Source organism: Telmatherina bonti (genome assembly GCF_933228915.1).
Source record: "Telmatherina bonti genome assembly, chromosome: 11".
NCBI classification, from domain to species: domain Eukaryota; kingdom Metazoa; phylum Chordata; class Actinopteri; order Atheriniformes; family Telmatherinidae; genus Telmatherina; species Telmatherina bonti.
This window is the reverse complement of record NC_136629.1, coordinates 24486864-24497778: the sequence shown is the minus strand read 5'-3', so window position 1 is coordinate 24497778 and position 10915 is coordinate 24486864. Positions and strand designations below refer to the sequence as shown.

The window sequence follows — 10915 nt, the reverse complement described above, 5'->3', positions numbered from 1 at the left end:
AGTTTACGTTATGCCTGCTAAACATTTATAAATCTGAGACGTTCGACCGGCAACAGAATGCAAAACATCCGCAGAGCTCCAAACAGAAACGCAAAAGGACAAGATGAATTTGAAAAATGGCTGATGTATTGCATCAAGAGCCAGGGAAAAAGGATTACATTATGTATTTAGTCTAAGCGTCTAAAAAAATAAAAAAATAAAAAAAATAAAATCACATGCAGTGTAGTTTGATAAATGAAACGAGAAAAGCTGTGAAGTCAAATAAAATTCGAAGCCAAACATAAAAGCTTTCAAGTGGTAAATTTATTGAAATCCAAAACACTCTACATGAGGATATGTTTCCCATACATAAGCTAGAATTAGCATGAAGCAAAGATGTTTGCAGTCATGACAAGCAGAAATGAAAAGCAGTTATACAAACGTTGTTTAAAATGACAGAATTTCTCAGGCTTTCATACACAAACACTCAACATTGTACATATTTCAAGGCAAAATTACAAACACACGCTCCAATACTTGGGGGGAAAAAGAAGAAAGAGCTTGCATGTAAAAGGTTGAATAGTATTCACACCAAAAGATAGTGACTGCTTGAAAATAGTTTTGGGGTGTTTGGTTTATAACAGAGAACACACACATATCTCCTTTATTTCTCTCCAGTGATTTAAATTGGAGTTAAAATATTTCCAACAGCTTGTTTAAATTGTGTTAATATCAACCTTATATATGACATTAACTCATAATCTTGTATTTTATGACATTATTTTGTATTCGTTAGACATACTGTAAATAAATGGGAATTAACTACTACGATATATAGCAAAGTAGTGAAGCCTATTATATACTTAACACTATGGATAATTGCTCAAGTATTTACAGCACTTTTTTTTTTTTTTTTTTTTTTTTTTTACAATAAAACAGGATTAAAACAAGCAAAATGAGAAGCAAACATTTTGACTCCAGTGGACAGTTTACTCGTAAAAAAAGTTGTCTTACATGAGAGTATATGCCAATGGACACAGAAGTGAAATGGTAGCTGAAGTAAAATTAAATCAACAGTATGTCCTAAATGCTCAAATACCACAATATTCAGTGCCATTTGAAAAAAAAAAAAAAGTAAAATAAATTAAGGATTAACACGGTATGTACATAATACTGTACAACACTTCACACCTGGCGCAGATGTGTTTTCCAGCAATTTCCATTTCAGATTGCATAAATTAAACTGCCTCGCAGCTAATGACACCCACAAGATATGACGACCATATTTCTATATTTTTTCAGGATAACATTTGAGCTGTCATCAAAGTAAAGCACTGATATTGCATTCAGCTTGGTTGGGGCACAGCATGGCTTTGGCACATTGTCCGGAAACATTAAATGCACCTAGAAACGAGAGTGTATGTAAAGTTAAAAGATGTGCAACCGAACTGAGTTTCGAAATCATTTTAAATGGAAAGAACTTCATGAACTCATGACAAGATTCATGTGCAACACATACAGTGGAATACTCACCAGTGTTTGCACAATTGCATGATTTGTTGCATTCATGCGTTCATTGAGTGGAAACGAACATTCGCCGTCACAGTAAAAAGCAGCATAACCTTCTGGTGCAATGATCCAGTCCTTGAATAAAAAAAAGACTACATTTAGCCTCATTAATAACTCAAATGTGCTTTCTCAGATTAGAGGTAAAATAACATGTCACTCGTTGTGCATCTACCATGTGTTCATTCTGGCAACATATTCTTTTAGAGACATGTCTTACCTGCCAGCCCAAGTCTCGGAAGCTGACATAGAGCTCATGCTTCCTGCAGGCTTGCTTCTGTTCACTGGTGTTATAATCTGAAAAGTAAGCTAATTAATTACAGCAGAATATTATTATAGCTGAGGAGCTGTTGAAAATCATTAAAATATACAATGGTTCATTTAGGACTCTACTAGATTAGTTAATTAAGTTGGCTTATTTGATTAGATTTTTTTGAGGCACGGTGGTGGGAGGTGTATTTCATTTTTTTTTTATTCGCTTCATTTCCATAAGGTCCATATGCTTGTTATTGCTATTTAGGAACACCTAGTAACCCCAGATGATGGAATTCCACTGTAAAAAATGATTGCATCTGTAATCATGCCTGTATAACTTGCAACACAATAAGAGGATAAATGTGAAATTTCTCTGCTGGTTTGTTTTTAACAAAAGGCTGCACCATGCTAACAGTGATTTCATGCACACAGATGCCATAGAACACCTTCAGCAACAAAATCATTTCTAAACTTTAATTTTTTGGTTTTGCTTTTTGGACATTAGGGTATAAACACTGATTTTACACCACTGTCCTTTTTTAGGTAGGTGTTGGCAAATCTAGCTTAAAGGGTTAACGTGTAACTAATGAATTTCATTCAGTTTAATGTAGTTCATATGCGGGTATGAATAAATAGCTCTGTTTCCAGTTAAAATATTCACTATATTCTTGTTTGTTGGTTTCCTAACTGCAGTATATTGAAAAGAAAATGCTCTGAAGGAACAAACTAAAGCTACACTTTTACTCCATTTGGCTCCTAATGGTTGCCATGGTAATTACATGCTGCAATATAAATGTAAAAACATACACATTATGAGAACCTCAATAGTAATATGGATAAAATTTACAGATATTTTCTGTCAACTGTCCACATCCAATGAACTATTAACATCTCGACTGCATCATCAGTGCACACACCTCCACTTTTTGATGATCTTGACGATTCCTGTTGATTATTAGATTTATTTCGATTGTGGTTCTTTTTTTTCCCACCAGCAGCTCTGACCGAGCGAAGCAACACCCCACTGGCCTTAAAGAAAGCAACCAGGAATGGCTGTTTGGACTGAGGCCCATTCCTTCCGATGATTCCAGCAGATTTTATGTTGATGCTTCGGCCTTTAAGAAAACAGAAGGTAAATAAAACTTTCAAAACGGCATTTAAGGAAAATGGTTTATTTAATTATTATTTTTATGACTGCTTCCATGGTGAGACTGAAGTCAAAACAGAAAATCTAAGTGAAACCATTCGGCTAAATTTGTGGATAGAAAGTTATTTAGTGGATGTAACCTTTGCCTTTTTCTTTTATTGTGTGTTTATTTATAAAATGCAGCGTTTGTGGATTTGCTCAAAAGATTCACTTCTTGGCTTTTAATGCAGCACAAGAGTCTGAAGTAAATCTGGTCAAATGAAGAACAAAATAAACTGAACGGGAAACTTCACTCGCCATCAACAGTTTCCACGCAGAGCTGCAGGCCCAGGTTCTGCCGAGGGTTCATCACCCAGTGGTTACTGGTGGCTGTTATGTCAAACACTAGCCAGCCCCCATCAGATGCCTGGACCTTTTTGGAGTCAAGCAAGAATGTCTCTGCATCTCTGAGAAAACAGAAACAAACATCTGTGTTAGATAAACCAATGAGTGTTAACCAGACAGAATGAATAAAAAAAGATGTCCATGTCAGTTTCTTCACCTTCTTAACCGCTTTATCCCTTTGAAACCAAGCATATATTGCCTGATATGATTTGAAATAAAAATACTGTGATCATTTTTGTCTGTTGGACATGAGAAGAAAGCATTGCAGCTGTTGTAATAGCTGTGACTCATAACAATCTGCAGGATTTCTGTGGCGAAATGTGTGCCAAGACTTCAGCTCTTTGATGGACAAAACATTTCAGGAGTTATAAATCATGTATATAAGCTTTTTTGTATTTTTAGCATAAGCTGGACACGAGGTACTAATCAATCCTTTCTTGAAAAAGCTCGGCTCCGCATTTTGTATTGGACTCCTTTTAAGTGGCAGACAGGATAAGGCAGCAGCTGTTAGGTCTTTGTGGTTACATGGTACTGGATGGAGACAACTGAGGTTTTCCATGTGGCCCCAACAGTTCAGGAACTATTCATGTGTTTATTATAGGTGTAATAAAACTCAGGATTAATACTTATGAAAGACATACTGTTGAACTTCCTCTTGGAGAGGCAAAGTTTAAAGTTTGGTTTGTGAAGTAACTTGAATTGTTTCACTAGAGGATAAGTCACCCTGCAGCCAAATCTAGAAGGGAACATGTTTTTCCCCCAACATTTAATCTATGGTAAGAAATACTGTTCCGCATAGGGAGTTAGAGTTAATTGACACCAAAGGATAGACATAACCCTACATTTTATATCAAATTTCTTCCTATCAAACTAGCGTTTGCTATCTTTACATCTTTTTCAGTTCAGCACTAATTTAGGAAAAAGTGTGATTACAATAAAAGGGAGGGAGATTGAGTAAATTTGTAGTAGTCTGATATTAAAGGTCATTTATTCCTTTTTCATGAACACTCCTAATAATAAGGAACTTTTTAGTTTAGTTTTTTGTTTTTTTTAAATGTCTCTATTAATTAACATCTATTAATCTGCATTATTATGTCAATTATGTCAATACATTCAGAAAAGAAAAAATAAAACATTAGCAAACAATGCAGGTTTCAATGAAAAGTTAATCCATCAATAAATGTCTTTTAATGGCAGCTGTCTTTGACAGTCAGTGAGTTAAGTTATCATTTAAAAGTAAAAAATAAATAAATAATGGCTTAATGTTGGACCTCAACAAAAAACACAGTGGAATTTGTAAGAAAATGTCTTTGCAGATCTATATTGCAAATACAAACAGGAAAAACAAAATTCTTGTCATCACATAATGAGAAGTTAAAAGACCTAAACGGTTCAGTATTACATGGGTTTAAGTTAAGGACAGCAGTTCCAAGTGGTTTAATAGGACTATCTGCTCTAAGACAGAGAAACAACAGAATATACTTATTTAGATAGAAACTATCCAGTCTCACTCTCGTACAGCTAAGCAGTTCACTTATTTAACAATGACTGCAATCCTTTAGCAGTTTTCAAAGCTTCAGGTCAGAGAATGCACAAAGCTCCACAAAGTTGGTTTACATGACGACTTTGTAGGGTGAACGAAAACCAATAGCAGTGATTCATTTACATTTACGATTTTTGCATAAACATCATTGAGTTTGATATGGTGACAGATAACAGAATGTCTTTGGCTTCACAAAACACAAGTCCTGAGACATGATGAATTTCTTATGGTGTTCATATTGAGAAATAAACTGAGCCCACTAAGAGCCAAGTATTGGGAAAGACTTGTCCCTGCTTATGAACACTAATTCAAATGCCCTATTCTTGTTGAAAACATGTGTGAAAACATGAACTGAGCACACCCCCTCTTTTAGATGGCAGAGTCCATTGACTTGGACCTTTTCAAATCCCCAGAGGGCCATATCTTCCCTTCAATCACCCACACACATTTTTGGCAGGCAAATGTGGGCCCACTTTTAAGTACACCCTTGTGTATTCAGCTATGTCATGCTTTAAACTTCCGGAATATTGTTAAGACAGGCAGGTGGTGGGCATAACAGTGATCACGGAAGCACCCATGGGAGCCCTTTCACCCAATATGGGCCCTTGTGCTTTCAGCTGGGACGCGGCCAGCCTGGCAGGCAACACAAGACGAGTGATAACTGATGGACCTTCCAAGTAACATAAGTGGCCAACTTGCTAATGGAGTTCTCTTTATCCGAGAACTATATTTGTAAGGCAGGCAGAGTGAGACTGAAGGAGAGCAGGGTTTCAGATACAAGGATGTCTGCTAGAAGTAGAGGAAAAAAACTGCATACATGTGAGCTCAAGATGCAAGCAGGTTTATCATCATCACAGCGGGGCAACAACTACTTGTAATCCTTTTCCGCCCGTTTCACATTCGCAAACAGGAGGTCTTGTTTGTTTTTGTGTGCCACAAAATTTCAAATGACTGAAATCAGTCTATCCTTTGCTAAGTTTTTTTTTTTAATCTAAGTTGTTTCTAAGTCTCTTTATGCAAGGTCAAATTCATTTCCTGTACAATATTAAAGAAAAGCCTGTCTTCATTTAATAAGTATTTTTGAAAAATGATTTCCAAGCTTGTGATATATCCTTAAAATTTTATATACAATGTTCCATGTTAAACACAAAATTAAATCATCAGTAGTGAGAGTTTAAGTATGTGCCAGAATGATCAAAAGTTGCATAAAATCCATTAACTGATATGTTACAAATGTGGCAATGTTTTAAGGTTTAAAATGGTTAAAATCCTGCTAAATGTTCTATGTTTATCTATTGCAGAGGTTTATAGTTTGCATCTGTTTTGTAAACTTTAAACTGCTTTAAGAAAAAAAGTACAAAGCAGCAGCAAATGTGAAATCATACAGTTAGTTACAACCCGCTACTGTCTTTAACATGTGATAACTTGCCACTTACTTGTTTTGATATTCCTTTATGACTTGATATATTGTAACCTTGAGGGTGATATTGTTGTAACGGCCATGACTGCTGTCCTTATAGATCCGAAACTCTGCCGCAGTCACTGCCTCTCCATCTGGGATCTGAGTCAGATCGAAACGAAACTGCTTGTAGTGTCTTCTTTGGTGAGAAAAGTCTTTGTCTTTCTCCACTGGGAAAAGGGACATATTTTATGATGAGCTTCATTTTTCACTGCCAACAAACGTAATGTAATATATGACTTCACCTCCTGAACTTCTGCTTATGTTGTCTGAAAGAAAAAGCCAGCATCACAGCACAGAAACAAGAATGATTTATCACATCTTCTTTTACATTCAAGTTTCAATCTAAACATTTCTGACTACCAACAAAAGCACTTTCCAGTTCATTAAATCAGTCAACTGAGTACAGGTAGCAGTTCCCAGACAGGCCCTCTACTGTGTGCCTTACTGAATTCTCTGGCCATGATGAATGGGCTGTCAGTTAAGAAAAACAGGCTGATTTCAATTAAAGACACTTTGGTCTGCTCTTCAAGTAAGAGGAAAGACCGGACAGGATTCTTCATTGCCATGACAACATCTACACTGACCTCATTTCTGACCTCCTACTGACCTCTAAAACAATCCTAAAGTGAATTTTATAATCACAAAACATCCATTTAAAAAAATCTGTAATGTAAAATATACTTTTTTCTCCTGAGTTTCTGTTTTCTTTGTTCATATCATAAAAACTGCTTTGAATTATCAAAGATCCTAAAGAGCACAAACTGTCTCGCAGCGCTACCTGGTAGCACAAAAGAGACATGTAGCTGAGGTCAATGGATGTACTGAGATTAGTGATGATATCATGCGGAGAATTTCCCTGATATTTTATTGAGAGGGAATGCCTGTGGTTACTTAGCACATACAGGTCAGAGGTCAGGACTGACTTTTACCCACTGAGTGTGTTCCATTACATTAGCCACAGGCTGTAATCTGAAGCAGAAGTGCCACTGAGAGCAAAAAGCTTTTAACCTCCAAATAGCTAAAGATTAAACAATAATCATGACCCTCCCCGCTAAGATTAGTTGTGTGCATTTTTGCTCTGCTGTGTATTAATTAAATTCAGAGTGTTCGACCAGGACTGTGATATGATTATTGTAAAACTGCTGCTGAAATGTCACATTATTGCTGCTGTTTTAACGACCAACTTCTTAATAAAGCTCATGTGGTTACAGTGAAATGATTAAACTGCATGAAAAGCCACATAGACGCTTCTAAAACAGTTGAGGTCGGTCACTATATTTGAATGTACTGTAATAAAGACAGAGCCCCATTGAGCCCTTCACTGACAGTCCCCAGAATGAGAGCAGAGCTTTCAAGGCTGACAGTGTGCATGCCTTGGTATAATGATAATTGGAAACAGATGGACTCTGACCAAGGTGAGGGATTATCATTTCAAGCAATGCTGCACAAATTTACTCTCATATCTTTGAGTCCAGTTTTTTTTTTTTTTTTTTTTTTTAAATATCCTCACTGCAGCACGCACATTGTATTGCAGTAAGTTCGCTAAATAGTTTTGTTTTGGACAATTATCAACAATTTGTTTTATATTCTAATATGCTACATTACATTTAATATTTTAGCAGTCATCTTGCACAACTAATATTATAATTGCTCTAAGAAAAGTAAATACTTTAAATAACACAATGTGAGGAAGCAGGTTATTGCCTTCTTTTAGTGACAGAGCCTCACATACAGGCATCCATCAATATCACTACCCTTTTAACAACAGGAAATAATTGAGACCAATTTTCTCAAGGTCAGACAGTCATCTGATAAGCTGCTCTGAACTGCTGGGTTATGGTTAGCAGCTACTGAACAAATGCAATTATATAGAGTGGCTGCTGTTTCAGTCACAGTGATGGGATTTAATATGTGAAATACCAAAAGATATTTATTCAAGAATGACCTCCCTGTGTGTGAAAGTGTGCTCATGTACTTACATTTAGAGAGTTAAAGAGGGGAAATACTGAAAACCCAAGATGCTCTGTGCTTTTTTTCTTCTCTTTTCTTTGTTTTAGATATGGGACCTGTTTAATTCCAGGTGGTCAAACCATGATCTAAATGTGTTGAGTCATTATGGAGGAATGGGTTAGTAATTTCAGCAAAACGACATAAAAATAACTAAATAAACAAATGAATAAAAAGGCTGAGATCCACTCCTATATAACTGAACTTAATCAGTAAAATAGTGGGCTTTTTGTGAACTAAATAAAGGAAATGTAGCTGATTTTTTTCCCCCATTAGGCCTATTTATATTGAGATAAAACAATTGATGAGTTTTTTTTATTTATTTATTAATTTACTTTTTTTTTTTTTTTTTTATCAGGCCAGCTTGGAACTATAAGTGGCAATTATTAATCAAAATCCAATGTAAATGGATTCGTTCATATATTAATTGTGATTGGAAAATCAACCTACTTAAACAACACTCACCTACATTGACAAAACTCATGACCATGTCTGCATCATTGAGAAAGTTGGTGTCGTGCGCCGTGGGGAGAGCTGGACTGTAGCCTAAAAGGGGGGCAGCTCGGTAAGGCTGTGCCACACGAGAGTAAGCGGCGTGCTGGGGGTTGTAGTAACTTTTCCTGGAGTGCCCCTGAGCCTTGGCACTGAAGCTTTTTCCTGCGCTCTGGCGCAACCCCTCCTCCTCCTCCTCCACGGCCATGGCGTTGTAGAGGTCGATCATGAACAGCGGCGCCGAGGACGCCTGCTTCCCGGGAGAGAAGGGCCTCGGACGGTGAGGCAAGCCCAGGATGGAGAGGATTTCTCTTTGGATCTCCCTGCGTTCGTGATTACGCAACCTCCTGTAGATAAAACTGGAGTGCACATGGTTGTCGCTTAAACCGCAGCGAGCGCAGGAGAGAAAACTCAAACAGCTCCACGCAAGTCCAAGAACTGCACCGTTCAAAGGTGTCATCTTGACAAATAGCTCGCTCCGAGATGGCAAGGTGAACTACATGGCACACTGACAGAGGAGAAAAAATATAGATATTTAAAAGTCTTCAAATTGCAAGTCACAAACTGGCCATATTATTTGCACCAAACTTTTACGGTAGTAAACTTGGCTCCCCCCCCCCCCCCCCCCCCCCCTTCTCGTCTATATATCTATAAGGTATCAGCTTGCATAGAAACTGTCGCTCCTCTCTTGTATGCAAAGTTCCTTCGGCAATATTTACTCCCCCAAAGTCCATCCAGAGTCCCGCCACAGCAAGTATTTATTGAGCTGTGACCCCGTCCCTCACCTTACTCCTCTGAGAAGAAAAAAAAAAAAAAAAAAAAAAAAAGGTAGGTACGCCCAGACGTCAAGGGATAAACTCGGAGTTTCCAAGTGGATGAAATGTGGTGAACTGTGTCAAAAGTGAAGAGAGGGAAACACTCGATTCATGCCCCGGCTCGTATTTTTCTTTTTTTTTTTCTTTCTTTTTTTTTTTTTCTTCTGGGAATGTGGATTGGGACTAGTTACCCTTTGGGTCATCCCACACTCAACTTTTATATTTGCATCCTCCTCTAGCGGCTGCAATAAAACCTTAGCCCAGTCTCATGATGAATGTGGCGGCTCAGGAGTGTAAAAGGAGACACTTGAAATCCGAGAAGCCATCTTAACGAGTGAAAGAATAATGACAGAGCCTTTTAATCACCTCAAGTTATTGAAGTCCGCGTGTTTACAGGAGAGGTCTCCAGCTGCACACCCTGACAACAGCGATCCTGTTTTCATCCATCTGTACTGGCTTCGATATGGGTGAGGTTAAACAAAAGTAGAAACACTCTCTCTCTCTCTCTCTCTCACACACACACACACACACACAAACAACAATAAAAACAAGAGTCAACGTAAACAGTGAGAACACAATAATATATAGCCACAATTTCGATACAGTGGGGGAAAAAAAAAAACGAATAGATGCACATGGCAATTATTATGTTTTGCTAAATATGTTCCCACTACAAGCTAGCAGCTAAACCCCATCTTGTAAATTAAATCAATAACGCAATTCATTTTTAGAAAAGTGCATTTAAAGCCAAATGTCTTGAAGCAGAAAAACCCCCTTTAATAAATTAATTTACAAAACAATACAGTGCATTACAATGTTTTTTTTATTTTTTATTGGTGTTTTATGTGATTGTAGTAAATGGATATTATCCAAATTGGTAATTTTTCATGCTGAGATGTTACCCTAAAGCGCCATCTAGTGTACATTCAGAATGTTTACACTTTAATTAAGGTCTCCAAAAACATGACGCTCCTACTGCCTGAGAGGATCTCAACCTGGAGCTATTCTCATCCAAGTTTCCTGAAGTTGTGTCTTAAATTAAAGAGCCAGATGATGAGCTTTTTCTTCTCCACAGAAATCCTGTTTGATACTTTTGAACGCTACAGTATAAATGGAAATGGCAAACAACACCAAAAGCTGTGTTCAGAAATGTGACGGCACTGATGTATACCTCAAACTTCTATTGCAAGTTCAGGGAAGAAAGTGAAAAACAAAGTAATTTCACAAATCAATAAGATAGTTTAATTCTAGTGTAAAAAAAAGAG

The 10915-nt window shown here is 37.1% G+C and overlaps 1 protein-coding gene across 2 annotated transcripts; it reads right to left on the bottom strand.

The window, feature by feature from the left end:
- Window positions 1-415: 415 nt before the first annotated feature.
- Window positions 416-9295, bottom strand: bmp5 (bone morphogenetic protein 5; the record flags this gene model as incomplete). 2 transcript variants are annotated; one of them, XM_079249200.1, is made up of 7 exons in its annotated part: window positions 416-1383; window positions 1513-1623; window positions 1766-1854; window positions 2718-2915; window positions 3245-3393; window positions 6311-6503; window positions 8809-9295. In XM_079249200.1, 7 exons carry the CDS (start codon window positions 9293-9295, stop codon window positions 1234-1236), a joined length of 1377 nt encoding a protein of 458 aa, XP_079105326.1. In that variant the 3' UTR covers window positions 416-1233. The 2 variants fall into 2 exon arrangements, with proteins under 2 accessions (XP_079105326.1, XP_079105325.1); XM_079249199.1 differs by having other exon boundaries at window positions 1766-1842.
- Between the last annotated feature and the right edge of the window lie 1620 nt (window positions 9296-10915).